At 43.9% G+C, this 24,144-nt stretch overlaps 1 protein-coding gene across 1 annotated transcript; it reads right to left on the bottom strand.

Moving 5' to 3' along the window:
* LOC142661576 (guanylate-binding protein 6-like) lies at nt 1–15,620 on the bottom strand. The gene is made up of 11 exons (XM_075839002.1): nt 15,547–15,620; nt 13,592–13,777; nt 12,844–12,971; nt 12,108–12,217; nt 11,076–11,275; nt 10,338–10,580; nt 4,809–5,092; nt 4,053–4,265; nt 3,302–3,404; nt 1,648–1,841; nt 1–898 (listed from the first exon to the last, which is right to left on the bottom strand). The coding sequence occupies exons 2-11, from the start codon at nt 13,764–13,766 to the stop codon at nt 719–721; spliced, it is 1,830 nt and encodes a 609-aa protein (XP_075695117.1). The 5' UTR covers nt 13,767–13,777; nt 15,547–15,620; the 3' UTR covers nt 1–718.
* Between the last annotated feature and the right edge of the window lie 8,524 nt (nt 15,621–24,144).

The following is a 24,144-nucleotide window of genomic DNA, read 5'->3' as shown; positions in this document are numbered from 1 at the left end:
TGAACATTTAGTAACATTTCTTCTTTATTAGCATTAAGAAGCAATGGGATGGGGAGCAATAGCCTACCACCGTTTCGCATGTGCCCACGCTTTGCCAAGGCCTAAATAATTTGTATTCGCAAATGTGCTTCTAACAGCAGCATGGACTGTGTAATGTCTGTGCTGCCGACGGCTGCAAATAACTCTGCATTACGAGACAGAGAGCCCTACTCTTCTCTATGGCTCCCGTATCCAGAACGGCCGCCAGCGCTGTAGAATGTAATCCTACAGTTATTATCATAGTTTGGAAAGATTATTTATATCATGATTTTAATAATCAGTAATTGTTTGTGTTTGGGTATACCAGAATTCCCCATACATGTACTGCAGGTTACGGTAATCCCATTCTTATGGTGTATTTAGTGTTTTTTTCCCTTACATGATTATGACTACAGCTGTATTTCTTTAGTTAGTTTATCATCATCATCTACAGTTTAGTAGAGCTGGAGTGTATATTTTATTTCAGCGTAAGCTAATACTATTAGTACTTCATGTTATTCCAAGACGTTTCCTGGGCCACAAAATACATTAAAAGGAATTCTCCAGGGAGAACTCATACTGTAGAATGCATAATGCAGGGCATGAGGGGGCGGGCATGACACTTTGAATCCCTGTGTCAAACTCCGCCCCCTCAGGCCATGCCCAAGGCATATGTATTAGCTTTGTCTGGAGTGTTCCTTTAAATACATTGATCCTTTTGATCCCTTGACAGGACTGCTTTCACAATAGGTGGGATTAATTGTAGGATTTCTCCTATTAATGATTGGGGTTGGCTCTTCTCCTCTCGTAATTGTTTAATCTCATCCTCCAGCATTTGAGATTGCTTTTTAAACCCTGCGTCCAGCATGTCCTGTTGTTCCTGCAGAGACAAAATTGGAATGATGACTACAATTGGTGGAGTATCTGAGTGAAACTGATCCATGCCCATACCCTAGATAACCTTTTGTTGTATTTTGGCTGATAAATATTGCCCTCCGCACTCTGGTTCATATTCGCAATGATAGGGGCCATTTTATAGTGTTTGGCACTGGCCAGTGCTACACATAGAACGGAAAGGATCCCACAGCAAAGGTCAAAATTGGACCCTCCATTACCATGTCAGATTTAGCCACCCAGAAAAGGAGGGTTTACGTGGTTTTCCGCTCAACCCCCTTATCTTGGACCATTTCCCCACCCCTGGTTTGCTAACAATTCAGTTCCTATGAAGAGAGGAGTCCGACAAGTTTTAGCTGCTAGTAAAAGTGAGATGGCACCAACCAGGACTGGACCTCTCCCTCTTTAAGGACAGCCGCATGGTTACTATGACCTTGTTACTGGTCCAGTATATAAGTTGGTTTTTCAGGACAGCAGCTAAATGGTTGCAAACAGTGACAACCACTTTTCTATACAAGAAATGTTCTCAGAGAAGTTGTCACTGCCCTTCCAAAGCTACAAAGTAGATTACACAGTGGGGGTGACAATGAGGAAAAGAGTAACCTGCTCCTCCCAACAGAATATGTTATGATGGTGAAATCCTAGTGTTGGACATGATTGTGTATTTTGTCAATCAGCGACCTGAACAGGAACACAAAAATGACAGAGCACTTGTCAAACCATGTGATCCGTTACCTTGAGTTTCTCTTTTATCAGCCATTCGTTTTCTGCCTTGATCTTCTCCCTATCTTCATCCATTTTCTTTTGCATCATTTCCACATGCATCTTAGAACTTTCCTGTTCATTCTCTAGGTTCTTCTTTAGGTCCATGTTGGCCTTTTCCAGGATCTCCTGCTCTCGTGCTGCAGCTTCTGCTTGTGATCTCTGCTCTATAGGAACAAACGGACAGTGCTGTTTTTAGAATATCTTTGTCTTCGTATATAATAAGGGTTAAAGAAGTGAAGCTGCCTCGCGCAACCTGTACAACTTCACTTATCGCCATACTCAATGACCTTGGAAGAGGGGTGAAAACTGTAATTGAATTGCGTTTATATCTGTTTCTGTGTGACCGGGTGGCGATAACTTCCTCGGGGGTGAAAATCTTTAGTTACAAGATAACCTCTGTGTATGCTGGATATTATGGACTCTGGGCAGTTTCATTCCTGGGGCACCATGTTGTGGTTGGTCCAAGATACTGTACTGTAGGGGCCTCCAAGACATGCCAGTCGCGTGTCTCGGTGAGGAGGGTGGAGCATCTCCAATTGGAATAAAAGGGTGAGAATCTTTGTGCCAAGGGTTTGGCATTTTACAGTGAGCAGAGAGAGACTGTCCCCCTCATCTTGTAATTGAGGGAGAGGGCCTGTTGTTCCTGAGGTAAGGGTGGAGGGACTGCAACAGTCGGACACTGGATTTACAGAATTTAAGGCATGCTATGCAGAAATCGCTGAGAATTTGCCAGGCGGGGCGGGAGTCGCTGAAAAGGCCTAAGGTGTATGCAGGAGTTGGTAACGAGGGTGAAAACTAAGTCAACACCGCCAACCAGTGTAAAAAGTTTCTGTTGACAAAGACTACATGTATAACATTGTAAGAATTCTGCCTCTTCAAGAGAAGGCAGTTGCCAGTAAATATTTGATTTGTTATGTCACCCGTGTGGGTACTTTGTGGGTAACGTATGTATAATGTATGCATGCTGTGTGGGTGATTTTTGGGTACCGTGTGGGAACTGTGAATGCTTTATGGTTACCGTGTGAGTAGTGTATGTATATTGTATGTGTCCCTGTGTAGGTGATTTTTGGGTACCATATGGGTGCTGAATAGGTACTGTATCAATATTGTATGCATCCAATGTGGGCAACTTATGGGTACTGTGTGGGTACAGTATAGGTATGGTAGGTGTCCTGTGTAGGTCTTGTATGTGTCCTGTGTTAGTGCTGTATGGGTACTGTGTGGTTACTGTAGATTGTATGCTCCCCTATTGTTTTCTAAATTAAAGGGCCAGCGATACTCTGTAAAATGCTCAAACCTCCTGGGAGATATTCAGAGATGTCCATCCTTAGAATATATAATACCATTCTCATGTTCCTTTACTACTTAAATCAGTGTTGTGTTGGTTCAAGATCCAAGGGCCTTTGATTTAGGAAGCATTGGGGGGACGCTGAACATGATGGCATCTTCTGAAATATCATAGACGATAAATGGACCACCCTACCAGACAAATGATTGATGGTTGTTATAAGCTTGCTTTTTGCTGTGGCATTGCATTATTGGTTCAATGGGTTGAAATCCAACCAGAGCAACATGGAGTTTGTCAGCGCTCCCCTGGTTTGCGAGCTACTCTATACAATCTTACCAGCCAACTTCTTTTCTTTTTCTTGCAGACTTTTATCAGCCATCAAGATGCTGGATTCCACATTCTTCTTTTCTTCAAGGAACTCTTGCAAGACTTCCAGAGACTATGAAGACAACAGATATTAATAAAGATATGGCAATTGTAAAACAGAATGGCTGATCTACAGAATATGCCAGGAGCTATGACTAGGGATCAAACTTGTTTGAAACGCGTCAGAAAGGTTATGTGCTTTTAAGATGTGCTGAAAACATGGTTGCATGGTTTGTTTTTTTTAACTCGGCATGCTGGAGAAGCCGTTCATCTCATCTGGATTCAGATGTGTTGCCCTACTCTTCTGCTCCATGTGCTACTTGAATACACTCTGGTAAGCTGACTTATAGGGGTTCTCAAGTTTGGACAATCCATGCTGGTTAGAAGGGTGCCTTGACAATAAGCTGATCAAAAAGTGTACCCCTGCGATCAGCTGTAAACTGTGGGAAACCTGGCAGGAAGTGTTCAACTTCCCTGCAGCGCCACCACAGGAAAAATTAAGTATTACACAGTGCCCATTCATATCAATGTAGTGTCTGTGTAATACAGGACAGGTCCTCCAGAGAGTGAGATGCTCTTTGTAACCACCCTGGGCAAGAGATGAGGATCCTAAACAGAGGACACCCCTTTATTACCACAGAATTCACTAATGGGTTTATGAAAATGGGTTTTGGAACCTGGATAAACAGAATTATAAAGGAAGAAAGGAGCTTCTACTTACCTTTACCCCCTTGCCTGTTGCCTTTCTATAATCAGTCTGCAATGATTCCTTCTCTTCACTGAACAACTTATATCCACCGGACACAGCAAACTTTCCTTCACTTATTCCTTTCTCCATTGCAGCGCTGAGCTCCTGGAGTAAGGCTCTGCACTTTCTCACCGATGCCTCTTCATTTTGCTTCATATACGCTGCCTTTTTATGTCCTAACTCTTCCTACAAAAAAATAACATTAAAATAGAAATCCAATCAGAAATTGAAAAATTGTTCCCCTAGGATATTTAGGTATATTCGTATTTTAAAGGCTTTTGTGCGCTCATGCTAGTCACTTTTATGGCATACTGTGTACCCAGGTCAGAATTATGATCTTACTATAATAAACTATAAAGTACTTATACAGATCTAATCTGCAAACGTCAAGCCCTATAATCTTTGGTATCTATTGAGATGTCGCTATATAAAATTATCTAAATTACTGTATTAGCCTTAGGCCTCGTTCACATCAGCGTTGGTCTTTCCGTTGTGACGGAGCAACATGTTGCGCTATTGTTTCCGGTGACAGAACCTCCGATGCTGATTTAAATCAGGCCTAGACATTTTTAGACATTAACCCAACTATATATTATAGACAGAACAACTATATATTATAGACATAACAACTATATATTATAGACATAACATTTTGTTTTACTAGTGCCCCATGTTGTACATCTCCGATAACGGAAAACGCACTATAATATATAACATTATTTTACTTACTTTAAGCTTGGACTGGTATTCTTGATTTTCATCTTTGAAGGTAAGATTCATAAAGACTTTCAATGCTTCTGTGTGAAATTCCTTGTCCAGGTTTAGAAACTCCTCTTGTGTCTCAGTTGGAAATTTGTTTAAACATTGATTCATCATCTCGTCATACTTAGATAAAGCTTCTTGTACGGCTCGAGAGTTCTCAATTTTTGCCAGAGCAAGGACTGCATTTTCCATAGAAGGAATGGAACCGCTACGAATTGCCTCTACGTAGGAGACAGCCACGTCCCCAAGACCTAATGTAGAAAGGTGAGAATAAGACCATTTATGTGAAGACGACGATGTAGAGAAATGCTAAATCTTACTATAGGGCTAGGCAGGGGCGGATTGGCCATGCACTTCACCGGGAATTTTCCCATTGGACCAGCCGCTCCACTGCTCAGGGGCCGCTTTCCTGTACAGTCCCGCATCGTCCACGACGTGAGATGAGCTCATCTCGCCTCAGGCGGCGGCCTGCTCCAAGACCAGCCACCCCCTCCTGCACTAATTGTACCTGCGTCTATAGAGCGCAGATACAATTACAAGCATAAGCGCTAAATGGCCGGGCATGTTCCGTGCCCGACCATTCAACACCTTACAATGACGCTGATTGGCTGATTGCCCCGTGGCTCAGTGGTTAGCACTATTTCCTTGCAGCGCTGGAAACATATGTAGGCACTATCTTCAGGGGGCTGTATGTGGGGCACTATCTACAGTGGCTTCTATGTAGGGCACTATCTACAGAGGATCTGTTTGTGTATGGTACTATTATAATCAGGGAAACAATGTATGGCGCTATTATAAATAGAGGTGCAGTGTATGGCGGGTGTTGAGAATTTTATCTTCGTTTAAAGGTGCAGAAATGTTTTAAAAGTGAAAAGCTGAAGACATCTGAGTGGAAAACTGCAGAAATGGGTCGTGGACAAGAGAAGTCATCATAGAGGTCTAGATCGCATGGAGAAGAAAAGAGAAAAAGAACTAGAATCTGAGACGTCACCGGTGAGTCACTTAATGTACATATTTATTCTGCCTCTAATCAGTAATGTAGTCGCTGTATGATCTGCAGCGAGATGATTGGTGGTTTGATTATGCTATGATTTTTTTTTTTGTGAAACAACAACTCCTTATCATTGTCCATGGGCCATGCTGGGAGCTGTAGCTTTACGCCGTACAAAACTATACGGCAGGGGTTGCACTAAATTGAGCTGTATGTGTGCTTGTGCTATATATACAGTTAGGTCCAGAATTATTTGGACAGTGACACAATCTTCATGAACGTTTAGGAATTGCTACCATTTTTGCACACAGCCTCCTCATTTCAGGGGCTCAAAAGTAATTGGACAAATTAACATTACCATAAATAAAATGTTTTTTTGAGTTCCCAAGATCACCAGTGCGCTCTTTTTTACCCCAAGAATGTACCAAACTCTTGATTTGACCGCTCCTAACATTTGTGCCCTCTCTCTGACGGATTTCTTCATTTTATTCAGCCTAACGATGGTCTGTTTCACTTGCATTGAGAGCTCCTTTGACCTCATGTTGTGGGTTCACAGCAACAGCTTCCAAATGCAAATGCTGCACCTGGAATCAACTCCAGACCTTTTACCTGCTTAATTGATGATGGATTAACTAGGGAAAAGCTCATGCAGCCCATTAAATAGCTTTTGAGATAATTGTCCAATTACCTTTGGTCCATTGAAAAAGAGGCAGCTACATATTAATGAGCTGTAATTCCTAAACCTTTCCTCAAATTAGTATGTGAATACCCTCAAATTAAAGCTGAGAGTCTGCACTTTAAGCCGATATTGCTTATATAACTGTATATTCAATATGCTTTGGTAAACAGCTAAAATACCAAAACTTGTGTCACTATCCAAATAATTCTGGACCTAACTGTGTGTATGTGTGTGTGTATGTGTGTGTGTGTGTATATATATATATATATATATATAAATATAAAAGACTCCTGTCCACAGACTCAATGAATCAGTCTGACTCTAACCTCTACAACATGGGCAAGACCAAAGAGCTTTCTAAGGATGTCAGGGACAAGATCATAGACCTGCACAAGGCTGGAATGGGCTACAAAACCATAAGTAAGACGCTGAGTGAGAAGGAGACAACTGTTGGTGCAATAGTAAGAAAATGGAAGACATACAAAATGACTGTCAATCGACATCGATCTGGGGCTCCATGCAAAATCTCACCTCGTGGGGTATCCTTGATCCTGAGGAAGGTGAGAGCTCAGCCGAAAACTACACGGGCGGAACTTGTTAATGATCTCAAGGCAGCTGGGATCACAGTCACCAAGAAAACCATTGGTAACACATTACGCCGTAATGGATTAAAATCCTGCAGTGCCCGCAAGGTCCCCCTGCTCAAGAAGGCACATGTACAGGCACGTCTGAAGTTTGCAAATGAACATCTGGATGATTCTGAGAGTGATTGGGAGAAGGTGCTGTGGTCAGATGAGACTAAAATTGAGCTCTTTGGCATTAACTCAACTCGCCGTGTTTGGAGGAAGAGAAATGCTGCCTATGACCCAAAGAACACCGTCCCCACTGTCAAGCATGGAGGTGGAAACATTATGTTTTGGGGGTGTTTCTCTGCTAAGGGCACAGGACTACTTCACCGCATCAATGGGAGAATGGATGGAGCCATGTACCGTCAAATCCTGAGTGACAACCTCCTTCCCTCCACCAGGACATTAAAACTGGCTCGTGGCTGGGTCTTCCAGCACGACAATTACCCGAAACATACAGCCAAGGCAACAAAGGAGTGGCTCAAAAAGAAGCACATTAAGGTCATGGAGTGGCCTAGCCAGTCTCCAGACCTTAATCCCATCGAAAACTTATGGAGGGAGCTGAAGATCCGAGTTGCCAAGCGACAGCCTCGAAATCTAAATGATTTACAGATGATCTGCAAAGAGGAGTGGGCCAAAATTCCATCTAACATGTGTGCAAACCTCATCATCAACTACAAAAAACGTCTGACTGCTGTACTTGCCAACAAGGGTTTTGCCACCAAGTATTAAGTCTTGTTTGCCAAAGGGATCAAATACTTATTTCTCTGTGCACAATGCAAATAAATATATATAATTTTGACTATGTGATTTTCTTTTTTTTTTTTTTTTTATATAATCTATCTCTCACTGGTAAAATTAACCTAGCCTAAAAATTCTAGACTGTTCATGTCTTTGACAGTGGGCAAACTTACAAAATCAGCAAGGGATCAAATACTTATTTCCTTCACTGTATGTGTGTCTGTGTGTTGTGAGACTGAGTGCTGTGTGTGTGTTACGCAGGGGCATAGCTGGGAGGGGACTTCAGGGGCTTTCAGAGACTAGGTGGCCTGCAAACAGTGGCGGGCAGTTAGTCCAAGACATCTAATGTTTTTCAGTGCATCCTTAAGGCACTATTTTTTTTTACGGCCGTCCACACAACTTAAAGTCTATCTTATTATCCTTTTTATAGGACGGCAAGCAGACAGTACAATATAACATATAGAAAATACTGCACTTGATGTCTAACCTGTCAGAAATTTCTTGTTTCCTGTCATATTATACAGGAACACCCCCTGAGACATTTGCAGTTTTGTCACGCCGTCACTAATTATTATCTAGCAACCAAGGTTGCAAAGGATGCTGCCGCTCCGGCCAATGAGCGCCGTATACCAATATTTACATAGCAAACTGAAAACCAGTAACAGGTGAGCGTTCCAATACTTCAATCATTTCTCCTTAATTTCTGAACGCATTCCGGTGACCTCTTTCAAAAATTGTCCCTCCGAGTTTCAGAATACTATACTATACTAGGTAATACAATCAAAACGTACACCGGCAAGAGATGAACAGCGTCACTTCACTACTCTTTGAATACTTTTAAAAGTGTTTACATACAATTACACCTGGTAAACATAACATAAAATCCCTATACAGTATGTGTGACTTATGGTTTACATTATCCTCTTTGCATACATTATATAACAAGAGTTGACAATTGACTTTTAATCATGTCAGTTCTTTTTTCCCGTTTTTTTTTCTGTATAAATGTCTGCATCTTACCCATATGTCTTAATCTTTGTGATACTGCCTGAGGAAGGAGCCGGTATGGCCCCGAAACACGTGGTCTGTATCTATATCGTCACTATCAATAAAGGATCTTTTAACTTGAACCTCCCAGTGTCAACTTTGACTATGCACCAAAAGAAGCAAGCTAAGTACAACGTTTCAAGGGAAAAGCGCAGATCCAAGGGCTGTTTTTTCTGTGAATCCCACCCGACAGAGTGAGAGTATAGCAATATCACTATCATTTGGAACCGGACACATCGCTGCATCCAGGAAAAACCTGTGGCTTACACTTCCCTGGGCCTCCACGATTAAAGACCATACCTACAGGGTTGTTGTGCTTCCTAGCATGACAACACCAGGTGAGCACACCTTGACAGAATTCTACATTTCTACGTGGGATAATGCACTATGTTTGCGCCGCTGTGTACCTTTTATTTTCTCTGGTGAATCTCTATGTTTTTTTTACGGCCATCACATGGCTGCATTAAAATCCAATGGGGCTATTCACGCGGCCTGAAGTCCCCGAGCAGAGAATCAGATAGCGATCTGCCCAGGCACTCCAGCACTGCTCCTGACGACGCTGTCTATATATGAACAGTGATGTCAGGAGTTTTCCCAGGGCCAGAATCCCGGGGCAGAGCTTCTATTAGTGTTATGCCCAGGTACTATGACTCTGGGGAAGCCCCTGACATCACTGTCCATACATGGATAGTGACATCAGGAGCTTTCCCTGGACCGTAGTCCCGGGTCAACGCCTCTACAAGCACTCTGCTCGGGAACGACAGCAATGTTCCTGACGTCAATATCCATATATGGGCAGTGACATCAGAAGTTTCCCATCGCTTCAGCGCTAGATCCAGGAAAGAGAAGTATAATAATTGTTTTGTTTTATGTGTTACTGATTATTCTTTTGTGTTTTTTGACAGGTTCGGTTGTTGCACTATGTCGGATTCGAGGACTACTTCGATGATGCTGTTTTTTTAAATTTTCAATAAAATGGTTAACGAGGGTTGTGTGGGGGTTTTTAATTTCAATAAAATCTTTTTTTTATGTCTCTGTTTTTTTTTAACTATATTACTACTGCCTTAATAATGGTCGCTGTCTGATTGACTACCGCTCCATTATTACCCCGGTACTCACCGCCACCAGGGTGATCCAGTACGATCCAGTACCTGACTTTATCAGCACATGATATTAATAGAAATACTGTGGTGTGAAACGCGCCTAAGAGCATCCAATGCAGATGTGAGCACAGCCCAATGCTGACAATAATAATATGGCTTCATTATTACATCTATCACCAATGTCGCTACAGCTAACGGTTTGCTGTCTCCGCCTACTTGTGCTGACCCCACCCACAACATGGGGCCATGTTTAGATTTTTTTCCAGGGCCACTTTAAGCTCCCAATCCACCCCTGGGGACAGGACTTACCTCTCCCGCTCATCCTGTACCCGCCTGGGAGGGTTTTAACTGGACTCTGCTCATAAATGTGTGCACAGAATTTCTTTGTCTGTTTTACGAATTCCGGATCCAGCTGTGACTCCTCCACATTATCTAGGTTCTGGAGATCCGTCTTAGATGCCGGCCGATCAAACACAAAACATTTGTGTGAATGGAAGTAATGGAGGATGCACTCCCGGGGTAGGTTGTAATTTCGTATTGTTGTACTCAGGCCTAAAAGTTGATTATAGAAGTTAATATTTATCTGGAATTTCATACATGTTTACAGATACATTGCATGATAGATTAATAATTACATTTTTCCATCAGAAAGAAATGTCTAGGAGATGCTCCCCTGTGAATAAGTTTCCATCACATAGGAGAGGTATCATCTGCATATAATGACGAGTCTGAGCTCATATCTTTCAGGATATCCCTGCTTGTTCAGTGTCTAAATAGAGCGTGCTTTGCACCCAGACAGATGTAGTCTTTACACTTGCCATTATATTAGTAATATGATGTTGGGAAAAAAGAAGAATTGTACCCCAGAATGTAGTGCAACAGGAGACATTGCCTTATAGAAGCTGAGCTAAGCTTTCAGGGGTGTGTCTGTCGATACAGTGTTGACTAGTTCCAATAGCAACTCACAAAATTTTGAATGTAGCTCCGTTCCCCAATACAAGTTGTAACAAGAATCAGATAAAAAAAATCTATGTTTTCCGTTTATACCTGGCTTTAGCGTCAAGGCATTTTTTAGGTACTCGTCCTCGGTGATGTCCTTCCCATTCAGTTGCAGCTGTAGATTAAAATCTCGGACACACCAAACAAATGATGGGAAAAATCTCTTGAACTCTGACGAATCATCTTCAAAATCTGATGCTTGCTCAGCTGATTTTACTCTTATTTTCTCAGTAAGTTCTGTGACATAACTATAAGACGTTAAGGAATAATATATATATATATATATATATATATATATATATATATATATATATATATATATATATATATATATATATATATAAAATGTATCTACTCCCCAAACCTAAAGAGGGTTTCTGAATGGGTATCAAAAAACAAAACAACAAAGTATTGCTTCCCTTCCCCAAATACTCCTTTCGGTTAGAATCTTTTTGAGTGTTAGGGTTGCAGTCTCAGGCCCTATTCACACGGCAGAATTTTTGCAGCGGACTCAGGCGCAAAATTTCGCCTCCCATTAATTTCAACGGAAGTTGGACGTTTTTTTTGCCCCCAGGCTGATTTTTACAACCAGCGGACAAAAGAAGCAGATTCCGCCCAAGGAGCAGATTCCGCCCAAACCTCCCATTGAAGTGAATGGGAGTAGGAATCTTCCTGCCGACGGTAGGAATAATACTGTGGTGGTTTCTGCGGCTGGACCCGCCAAGCAAAATCCCTTGTGTGTACATAGCCTTAAAATAAATATAAAGGAACATTATATAGTGTTATACCGATAATGACAGACTGTGTGCAGGCTCCGAGCAAATCTCATAACTTCCACTATTTCTCCAAATGGCACACTCTTATAAAGAATATAGGACTTGATCCCACTTATATATAGGACATGGTGAAAAATTACCTATTGCATATACAAAACCCATAAACGGTGAGCTGATCATAAATCCGTGCAAGGAAAACAATAAAAATTCCATTGACATAGCCGGCATGCAACTTTTGGAGTTTCTAAGTGCACTAGATACTTCTACTACAATGTGACCCCCATGGAGCTCATGTAAAGGATACTGGAGTTGATCCATGGCCTGCTGGTCAATTGTCCCCATAGTGTTAAATACCAGCGTGCTGCTAAGAAGAACAGCAAGGGCAAAAATCCAGGAGTCATTTTGGCTGTTCCCCTGAAATACAATAAAGATTTATATATAAAGAGTGTTACAATGCATCTAAAATAAGAAGTGATGCAAGTTTACAAATCGTCTTGATGAAAACTCTTCCACCGTTTTTTTGTATAAAGCTTCTATGCAGACCCATGCGTCTCTATGGTTACAGACTACAAACAAACCCTGTGTTGTCAGACCCTGCTGTCATTTATTATTCCACTCCATCTGTCCTGTGCTTCTTGCTAACCCACTGAATGCCAGGATAGCAAGAATTAGGGGACAGATATAGGGGAGTAATACAACACAGGGTTTGTTTGTAGTCTGTGACCATGGAGACACATATGAATGTGGAGTGTTAGAAGTGTAAATGCAGCAGCATATACAGTATCTATATATCTATATCTGCAGTTTTGTGTTTGCTCCCAGGTGTTTTTCTTGGAGGCCAAGGCATTTCCCTACACTACACAGAACCAGAAGTATGTGGTGTATATGGATATATGTAGACGTGGGAGCTACACTTGGCCGGGATCCCACAGATTCCTGTACAAATTACAACAGATGCGAGCAGCCACATTTCTCAGACCGCTAAGCATATATAAGAAGGTGATAACTTCTGCTGCATGAAGGTTTAGAGAAACACTGACCTTCTCCACATCGCCCAGTCCTTCTGTATCCAGCAGTACCAGGGTGTGATCGCGTTTCACAGGATGAGGAACACACCACATCCAGATACCTTTAGTCATGGACTGGACTGTCGATCCCAAGGCAAATCCTGTATGGACAGACACATGTGTAATAGAAATGGGTTGTGTAAGATGAGACAGAAGGCAAGTGAATAGGAGCAGAGCTGCTACGCACTAGTCAGAGCCATCTGCTTCTGGCCCGAATACTGCATACCCTTCATAACATCCGGCAGCCGGAGCAGTTGATCAGTGTGGGGTCCGGGTGTCGGACCCCCACCGATCAGATACTGATAACCTAACCTGCAACCACACAAAACCAGACATATAGTCATATCCAGACTCTGCACTCTATATACCAGATCCCCAAAGGTTCTTTAGAAGACAGACCCATTTGGAGATGACTAGTGACAATCATTTGCCACTAGGGTCTATTTCTTATGGGATAATAAAAAACAAAACTATTAGACCTTATTGATGATATTTCTGTGTGTTCAATGAGAGCAACAAAGATTACAATGCAATTAAAAATGGACCCGTACATGTTTTGTATAAATGGAGGATGGTCCTCAGAATCATGAGCTCTGGTGGGACCAAGGAATCCCAGTCCAACGCTGGTCATATCAGTTCATTTATGTCTTACAAATATAGAATAAGAATCTTATGCAGAATACTCATTTGTGGTCTTATACTATACATTTACACCTCTTACCATTTTTCTGTCCTGCCAGTTTGTTCATTAGATAGGACTTCCCGGTACGGTATTTCCCAACTATGGCCACAACAACCACCTTTTGATTATAACGGGATAAGATTTCCAGTGCGTTGTTATTAACTTGTATTGTTCCATCTTCATGGTTCTCTATTAAACACACTGGATATTCCATTTTCGGTAAGTCTGTAAATAAAGAAAATATGAGATAAAAATATTATCTACACTGTAGGAGTTGTAAAGAGATACCTGACAGCTGCCTCCATTGAAATGAATGGTATCCCTATGAGGAGGAGGTTACATTGGCAGCTCATAGGGTGCATATAAGTTTTCAAGTGGGTGTGCCAGGGTAACTTCCCCTTCTCTACTAATCTAAGTGGGCACAGGTGGTTTATTACTTGAGTAATATACACAACAGTGACAGTCATGGAGATAGAAGAGTAAGAGAAGGGATTACTTCAGGGTGTATGCATATATGTATGCAGCTTCTGTGACCGAATGACAAAAGAAAGCTCCATAGCTTCCAAAATGGCTGCTTATACATGGACAACATCATCATTTTATGAGCTAAAGATAATTAGACTTGGGAACATTTCCTTTAACTGCTTACGGAGCGCCCAACGTCTTTAGATGTCGGACTGGAGTGTATAAGACTCTGCAGGGATGTTCGAGAAGAGTGAGGACAGTCAAAGTCTCCACATAGAGAAGGCAGAAACGGTTTATTACTGTCTCTGAATAGACCAATGCTTAATGAGCGAATGTTTACAGTTCAGGTAGCGGCCATGCCCAACCCACACAATACTATACATCCCCTGTATATTAAATTACCATAACAAAAGAAGGACCCACTTTAAAAATGAACATTTTTGGAAAACAACAAACTTTTGCTTTATTTTTTTACTTTTTCCTGATAAACCACAATAAAACAAACATACAAATGTGATAAAACGTAAGCCCCATGTAACACAGATAAAGATTAATCAAATTATTTATATAACAAATTTAGAAAAACCTTTCGAGCTTTTAAACCCACATGTGCTAAACCCAAAAAAGCAAAACTGTACCTGGTCATTAACGGGGAAATAGCCTGGTGTGGAACTGGTTAACTCCCTACCATACACTTATCCCATTTATATTAAAGGGGTTCCGTGCTTTGGACAATCCCTATTGTTAGAAGAGTCCCTTGACAATAGTCTGATCACAGTGTCCCCCTGCTGGGACCCCCAACGATCATCTGTAAGGAAATCTGTCAGTAAGTGTTCTATTTCTCTGCAGCGCCACCACAGGAAAAGTGAAACATTACAGTATCCATACATATCAATGTGTTGTCTGTGTAATGCAATGTATATATAAAAATAAAAAAAAGAGAGAACCACGTATATCAGACTGCACGTCTCTGGTAAATAAGATATCTTTATCTAAACTTAAAAAAAGACACAAACTGAATAAAAGCACTTAAAAACAGCATAAGCATGTGCAAGACCCACGTCCCAGCTCCTGGTGGGATGCAGGTATTACGATTGAAATCAATGGTAATGCAAACGGAAGCGATAGTTTCCGTTCATTGACTCCATGGATGGAACGGTTGAACGGAACCTGAATGCTGGTGTGAATAGGCTCTTTCTTTGAGATACATGTCTGCGTAATGCAGGACAGGACAGGTCCTCCAGAGAGGGAGACACTCTTTATAGCAGCTCTGCCCAAAAGAGAAGAATCCTGAACAGAGAACCCCCCCCCCCCCCTCTATTAACTCAGAATTCCCTTATAGGGTTTTCTAAACTGGACAACTCCTTTATCCCTCGCCTGACGCTTGTAGCTTTGCTGCTGTGGTGCGGACACATACTCTCCCTTTTATATGACAAACTACAAAACGCAGTGATAAGGATTTTAATATAACAAGATTTCCCATGAGACTTTTCTCTGCATGTCTTAGACAGTAAAGAAAAAACATTTACCGTTCAGAGAAGTTCTTCCCGTCTGTCTTCAGCTTTCACTGCACCCCCCACTGTCTGGTCTCCTTTATAAATTGTAAACTGAAAGTGAAAGGATCTAGAAGACTGGATCGTCTTTCTTCCCATCACATATATTTATATCCTAGGCACTAGGCAGAAAAATAACTTGTGACTAATTAACTAGCGGGGTTAATTAGAGGGGTTGTACAAAATAAAAAACAATAAGCTTTGTTCCAAAAACAGTGCAACACAAAATCTACGTACGACTTCACTCTGCGTGTATATACTGTCTCTAAACGCGTCAAAAACGCTAGCATTTTTGCAAAGCGCTTTTTAAAGTACAGGCAATTTTGATGCGTTTTCCGCACGTTTTTTGGGCATGTAATTAGGACTCCCATTGACTATGGGAATTAGGCTAGTTTTCGGTGCCCGGAATTGACCTGATGCTTTTTTTACACGTTTTTTAAATGCGCGTAAAAAAAGTCGTATGCACTACAATGCGTTTCCCCATTATCAATGGGAAGCTTAAAGCATGTAAAACGCGTCAAAAAGGCGTTGAATACACGCCGTGTGAACAAGGCCTTAAAATGTAAAAAAAACTGTGGAGACATGGAGAAGAATGTTAGGCGTCATGCACACGACCGTAGTTTTTTGGCCGTATACTATTCGCAATTGCGGATAGTATAAAACACATACTATCCTATGGGCCAATGCGGACGGCTCGCGGATGACACTCCACAGCCCGTCCGTACCGTAATCACAGACCTTGCCCACAGCTACATCTGTGTGTAGAAAGCATAAGAGCTGCTCCTCACAGGCACTGACAGACGATCACATGATGTGGGTCACATGACAGCCGCCATCTTTAGTCCATTCAGTTATCCTATGGATGCATTTCTAGGGACTAATCTGTGGGCTATACCATTTTTTTTAAAATAATTTTTTAGACAACTGCACTGATATAAGAAAAGGTATGTGATCCGAATTTTAAATATATTAGAAATATGTACAGTAGTGTTCAAAAAAATAGCAGGGAGTTCAAAAAAGCAAAAAATGTTTCAGATTTCACTTTACTGAACTAATATTTCGTGGCATCACCATTGTTTCTGAAAACTGCTTGACATCTGTGTTACATGGAGTCGACCAACTTCTGGCACCTCTGAACAGGTATCCAGTCCAGGACGATTGGACGACATTCCACAGTTCTTTTATTTTGGGGTTTTGCCTCATAAACCACATTTTTTATGTCACCGCACAAGTTCTCTATGGGATTGAGGTCGGGGGATTGGGCCGGCCAGTCCATTACCTCAATCTTGTTTGTCTGTAGCCAAGATGTTCGCTTACTGGTGTGTTTTGGGTCATTGTCATGTTGGAACACCCATTTCAAGGGTATTTCTTCTTCGGCATAGGGCAACATGATCTCCTCAAGTATTTTGATATATTCAAACTGATCCATGATCCCTTGTATGCGATAAATAGACCCCACACCACGGTATGAGAAACATCCCCATATCATGATTTTTGCAGCACCATGCTTTACTGTCTTCACAGTGTACTGTGGCTTGAATTCAGTGCTCGGGGGTCATCTGACATACTGTCTGCGGCCACTAGACTGAAAAAGAACATTTTTGAATTCATATATTGCTATATTGATGTCTGATACACCTTTCCTCCACACTCAATGAATGTCCTCTGGTCTTTTGTAAAGTCCTTGGAAAGACTAATTCATATGCCAGTTCTTTGTATTGACTACACATAGTAGCGTGGCATTGTTATAGCATGATATTGTACATACAGTGAAGGAAATAAGTATTTGATCCCTTGCTGATTTTGTAAGTTTGCCCACTGTCAAAGACATGAACAGTCTAGAATTTTTAGGCTAGGTTAATTTTACCAGTGAGAGATAGATTTTGTAAAAAAAACAAAAACTGAAAATCACATTGTCAAAATTATATAGATTTATTTGCATTGTGCACAGAGAAATAAGTATTTGATCCCTTTGGCAAACAAGACTTAATACTTGGTGGCAAAACCCTTGTTGGCAAGCACAGCAGTCAGACGTTTTTTGTAGTTGATGATGAGGTTTGCACACATGTTAGATGGAATTTTGGCCCACTCCTCTTTGCAGATCATCTGTAAATCATTAAGATTTCGAGGCTGTCGCTTGGCAACTCGGATCTTCAGCTCCCTCCATAAGTTTTCGATGGGATTAAGGTCTGGAGACTGGCTAGGCCACTCCATGACCTTAATGTGCTTCTTTTTGAGCCACTCCTTTGTTGCCTTGGCTGTATGTTTCGGGTCATTGTCGTGCTGGAAGACCCAGCCACGAGCCATTTTTAATGTCCTGGTGGAGGGAAGGAGGTTGTCACTCAGGATTTGACGGTACATGGCTCCATCCATTCTCCCATTGATTCGGTGAAGTAGTCCTGTGCCCTTAGCAGAGAAACACCCCCAAAACATAATGTTTCCACCTCCATGCTTGACAGTGGGGATGGTGTTCTTTGGGTCATAGGCAGCATTTCTCTTCCTCCAAACACGGCGAGTTGAGTTAATGCCAAAGAGCTCAATTTTAGTCTCATCTGACCACAGCACCTTCTCCCAATCACTCTCAGAATCATCCAGATGTTCATTTGCAAACTTCAGACGGGCCTGTACATGTGCCTTCTTGAGCAGGGGGACCTTGCGGGCACTGCAGGATTTTAATCCATTACGGCGTAATGTGTTACCAATGGTTTTCTTGGTGACTGTGGTCCCAGCTGCCTTGAGATCATTAACAAGTTCCCCCCGTGTAGTTTTCGGCTGAGCTCTCACCTTCCTCAGGACCAAGGATACCCCACGAGGTGAGATTTTGCATGGAGCCCCAGATCGATGTCGATTGACAGTCATTTTGTATGTCTTCCATTTTCTTACTATTGCACCAACAGTTGTCTCCTTCTCACCCAGCGTCTTACTTATGGTTTTGTAGCCCATTCCAGCCTTGTGCAGGTCTATGATCTTATCCCTGACATCCTTAGAAAGCTCTTTGGTCTTGCCCATGTTGTAGAGGTTAGAGTCAGACTGATTAATTGAGTCTGTGGACAGGAGTCCTTTATACAGGTGACCATGTAAGACAGCTGTCTTTAATGCAGGCACCATGTTGATTTGGAGCGTGTAACTGGTCTGGAGGAGGCTGAACTCTTAATGGTTGGTAGGGGATCAAATACTTATTTCTCTGTGCACAATGCAAATAAATATATATAATTTTAACAATGTGATTTTGTGTTTTTTTTTAAATATAATCTATCTCTCACTGGTAAAATTAACCTAGCCTAAAAATTCTAGACTGTTCATGTCTTTGACAGTGGGCAAAATTACAAAATCAGCAAGGGATCAAATACTTTTTTCCTTCACTGTAGTTACATAGTAATTTCAACTTTTTACAATGTAAATCCCAAAACTGAATTATGTATTCAAGATGTAGTCTTACAAGGGATTTATAGGGGTGATATTTGTAACATCCGTGGTCGCTGACCACTAACTCCTCCCATCCTGTAGATGCCCTTCTCTCCAGAGATGTCTGCACATGCGGGCGTTCTGTTCCGCAGCCACCACTAGGGTGCTCTCGCAAGCTTAGTCCAGCCTTAAGGAGCCAGAGCGCACACATGTGTGAGATTGAGCTGATTGCTCCCAGATCACCCTGGACTATAAGAAGGGCTCTGCCCCTCCCTGCATTGCCTGAGCTTTGTTGTCGTTACCCTAGTCTGTCTTTGCAAATGGTCTCCTAAGTGTTTTCCAGTTCCCAGTGTTTCCCGTTCCTGCTACCTGTATCCCGTGCTATCCTGGTCCAAGTGCCATATTGAGTTGGAGTCGTGCTGCGCTGAGTACCACGCCTGTCCTGCTACACCACGCCTGATGCCTGTCCTGCTACACCACGCCTGGTGCCTGCCTGCTGCCTAGTCCCAGCCGAGCCTGTCCTGCTACTGTCTGAGCTTCCACAAGTACACCTATACGAACTATAGACTGTGACCTGTGTCCTGTTGGCCAGCTGTCATACCGTTAAGGCAGTACAGCCCAGTGGGTCCACGTACCCAACGTGACAGTAAGCTCAGGCCATGGACCCCGCTGGTCAATCCAAGACCATGATGACGTCACAAGAGATGAGGGCGGATTTGCTAGACCTCCGGTCTCGACAGGACCAACTCTTCCAGGCATTGAACATTATTGCACCTTCCCTGGAGATGCAAGCTGCCGTTCCTCCTACTACACCTCCTGGCAGTACAGATCCTCCGACTACACCTCCTGGCTGTGCTGATCCCCTTTTTTCTTTGCCGCTACCTCACCGCTATGATGGAGACGCAAAGACCTGCCGTGGATTTTTGAACCAGTGCCAGATACACTTTAGCCTGTATGCAAGGGCATTTTCGACTGATGGCGCAAGGGTCGCTTTCATCGTCTCTCTCTTCACTGGAAGGGCCCTTGCATGGGCGAACCCTATCTGGGAAAGACAAGGACCAGAGACCCGTGACTTCCAGGGGTTCCTACGCACATTTCGCACTGTGTTTGAGGAGCCTGGACGAGTCTCGTCTGCAGCTGCCTCCTTGCTGAACCTACGCCAGGGAGACACTTTTGTGGGCGAGTATGCCATCCACTTCCGCACCCTGGCGGGAGAATTGTTGTGGAACAATGAGGCCCTGGTAGCTACAATCTGGAAGGGACTGTCTCCTAAAATTAAGGACGAGCTTGCCGCCCGAGATCTGCCGTCTACCCTGGTTGACCTCATCCTTCTGGCCGCCCGTATTGATATAAGGATCCGAGAATGGTTCTAAGAGGCTCGCCGGGAGGGAGGACTCCCTAGCCCGGTTCCTACTTTGCTGCAATCCCTGCTGTCCTCATCAGCTGTTCCTCCAAAGGAGTCTTTGAAGATGGACCATCTGAAGCTGTCTACCTTGGAGGGGGACTCTGTCTGTATTGCGGCCTCAGAGGCCATCTTGTGCATCTTGTGCATCTTGTGCATCTTGATGGATCCTGAGAAACCTTATAAAGTGCCCCCAAAAGCCCCAGAGCCTTGTCCATACCCGTGACCATAATGTCCGGCGAGAGAACGCACCGGGTCGCTGCTTATCTGGACTCTGGTGGATCCACAGCTAACTTCATTCGGAGAGACCTCTCCAGTTACCCACAACCCCTCTGGAGAGGCCTTTGATGGTTGCATCTGTGAATGGACTACCTCTGCCAGACCCGATTGTAGCTGTGACCATGCCGTTGAGGCTCCAAGTGGGAGCCCTCTATTCCGAGCTCCTCTCGTTCTTTGTCCTGGCTAAGGCCGTCAACCCTGTGCTGCTGGGCCTGCCTTGGCTCCGACTACATGCCCCAGTCCTGGACTGGAATTATGGAGAGGTTCTCCAGTGGGGTCCCGAGTGTCTCAACCGCTGCCTGGTACAGGTTCATCCCGCTCAGCCTCCTCTGCCACAGTACTTGGCAGGATTGCCTTGTCATTATTCTGCGTTCTCGGATGTCTTCAGCAAGAAAGAAGCAGAGACGCTGCCCCCACACCGGGCGTATAACTCTCCAATCGAGCTGATTCCTGGTGCATCCCTTCCCTGTGGTAGGGTATATCCTCTCTCTTTGCCAGACTCAGTCCAAGTCCGCCTATATTAAGGAGAACTTGGAGAGGGGCTTCATACGGAAGTCTTCCTCCCCGGCAGGAGCCGGGTTCTTCTTTGTCAAGAAAAAGGATGGTTCTCTGCATCCCTGCATTGAGTACCGGGGTCTCAACCAGATCACGGTAAAAAATAGATATCCGTTGACATTGATTTGGGAACTGTTTCATCATATACGAGGAGCCAAGATTTTTTCGAAGCTAGACCTGCATGGGGCTTACAACCTAACCCGGATTCGCCGGGGAGACGAATGGAAGACGGCATTTAACACCCGTGATGGACACTATGAATATCCAGTAATGTCCTTCGGCCTGTGTAATGCTCCCGCAGTCTTCCAAGAGTTCGTTAATGACATCCTCTATGTTTGTGTTGTGGTCTATTTTGATGACATCTTGATTTTTTCTCCAGATCCAATGCCTCATCGGAGACATGTCCGTCAAGTTTTGCGGCAGTTAAGGGAGAATCGCCTGTACGCCAAGTAGGAGAAGTGCGTGTTTGAGAAAGATGCTCTACCCTTCCTGGGCTACATCATCTCGGATCAAGGCCTCAAGATGGATCCTGAGAAGGTAAAGTCCCACCTGGAATGGCCACGCCCTCAAGGCTTGAGGTCCACACAGCGCTTCATGGGATTCGCTAATTTCTACAGACAGTTCATTCCAAACTTCTCCTCACTGACATCTCCTATCTCTACCCTCAACAAGAAAAATATGAACGCCAAGGTATGGACACCTGAGGCGGAATCCGCATTTAATAGCCTGAAGAGTGCCTTCACTTCAGCCTCTATCCTCCATCATCCAGACGTATCTCGACAGTTCTCGTTGGAGGTGGACGCCTCCTCTGTTGGTGCTGGTGTACTCCTGTTGCAGAGAGGTTCCAAGGGCAAGACTATGGTATGTGGCTATTACTCTAAACTCTTCTCTTCCGCAGAACGCAACTACTCGATTGGGGATTGGGAGTTACTGGCCATCAAATTGGCTCTGGAGGAATGGAGACATCTACTAGAGGGTGCAGTTCATCCGATCTTGATATTCACGGACCACAAGAACCTCACCTATCTTCAAACGGCCCAACGACTGAATCCCCGTCAGGCCAGGTGGTCGCTGTTCTTTGCCCGGTTCCAGTTTGAGCTCCACTACCGTCCGGCCGACAACAATGTGAGGGCCGATGCCTTGTCCAGGTCGTATGAGACAGAGGATACTATGGAGTCTCCACAGAATATCATAAATCCATCCTGCATCATCCCTGTCAACCCTCTACAAGTTAGAGACATTCCCCCAGGGAGGACTTTTGTGCGTCCGGCAGACAGAAGAAGAATCCTCCGCTGGGGACACAGTTCCAAACTGGCAGGTCACAAAAATTAGTTACACAATTCCCCCTTCTTAAATATTGATGCAACAGCAGACGTTCTCCAACAACTAGATCAGAGACGATGAGCTGCCTAGAGAAAGAGGGCTGTTCTAGGTGGACAACCCCTTTAAAGCTATCTACCTCATTCAACCCAAATAAAGTTATGGCATTCAAGGTAATCATCCACTTTTGTAATGGATTTTTTTTATACCCCACCACCACTCTTACCCTTTCTATTCCACAAGTACACCTATACGAACTATAGACTGTGACCTGTGTCCTGTTGGCCAGCTGTCATACCGTTAAGGCAGTACAGCCCAGTGGGTCCACGTACCCAACGTGACAGTAAGCTCAGGCCATGGACCCCGCTGGTCAATCCAAGACCATGATGACGTCACAAGAGATGAGGGCGGATTTGCTAGACCTCCGGTCTCGACAGGACCAACTCTTCCAGGCATTGAACATTATTGCACCTTCCCTGGAGATGCAAGCTGCCGATCCTCCTACTACACCTCCTGGCAGTACAGATCCTCCGACTACACCTCCTGGCTGTGCTGATCCCCTTTTTTCTTTGCCGCTACCTCACCGCTATGATGGAGACGCAAAGACCTGCCGTGGATTTTTGAACCAGTGCCAGATACACTTTAGCCTGTATGCAAGGGAATTTTCGACTGATGGCGCAAGGGTCGCTTTCATCGTCTCTCTCTTCACTGGAAGGGCCCTTGCATGGGCGAACCCTATCTGGGAAAGACAAGGACCAGAGACCCGTGACTTCCAGGGGTTCCTACGCACATTTCGCACTGTGTTTGAGGAGCCTGGACGAGTCTCGTCTGCAGCTGCCTCCTTGCTGAACCTACGCCAGGGAGACACTTTTGTGGGCGAGTATGCCATCCACTTCCGCACCCTGGCGGGAGAATTGTTGTGGAACAATGAGGCCCTGGTAGCTACAATCTGGAAGGGACTGTCTCCTAAAATTAAGGATGAGCTTGCCGCCCGAGATCTGCCGTCTACCCTGGTTGACCTCATCCTTCTGGCCGCCCGTATTGATATAAGGATCCGAGAATGGTTCTAAGAGGCTCGCCGGGAGGGAGGACTCCCTAGCCCGGTTCCTACTTTGCTGCAATCCCTGCTGTCCTCATCAGCTGTTCCTCCAAAGGAGTCTTTGAAGATGGACCATCTGAAGCTGTCTACCTTGGAGGGGGACTCTGTCTGTATTGCGGCCTCAGAGGCCATCTTGTGCATCTTGTGCATCTTGTGCATCTTGATGGATCCTGAGAAACCTTATAAAGTGCCCCCAAAAGCCCCAGAGCCTTGTCCATACCCGTGACCATAATGTCCGGCGAGAGAACGCACCGGGTCGCTGCTTATCTGGACTCTGGTGGATCCACAGCTAACTTCATTCGGAGAGACCTCTCCAGTTACCCACAACCCCTCTGGAGAGGCCTTTGATGGTTGCATCTGTGAATGGACTACCTCTGCCAGACCTGATTGTAGCTGTGACCATGCCGTTGAGGCTCCAAGTGGGAGCCCTCTATTCCGAGCTCCTCTCGTTCTTTGTCCTGGCTAAGGCCGTCAACCCTGTGCTGCTGGGCCTGCCTTGGCTCCGACTACATGC

The sequence above is a fragment of the Rhinoderma darwinii genome, chromosome 10 (assembly GCF_050947455.1).
Source record: "Rhinoderma darwinii isolate aRhiDar2 chromosome 10, aRhiDar2.hap1, whole genome shotgun sequence".
NCBI classification, from domain to species: Eukaryota; Metazoa; Chordata; class Amphibia; order Anura; family Rhinodermatidae; genus Rhinoderma; species Rhinoderma darwinii.
Note: the sequence above shows the minus strand (reverse complement) of the source record. Positions and strands in the feature narration are given on the sequence as shown.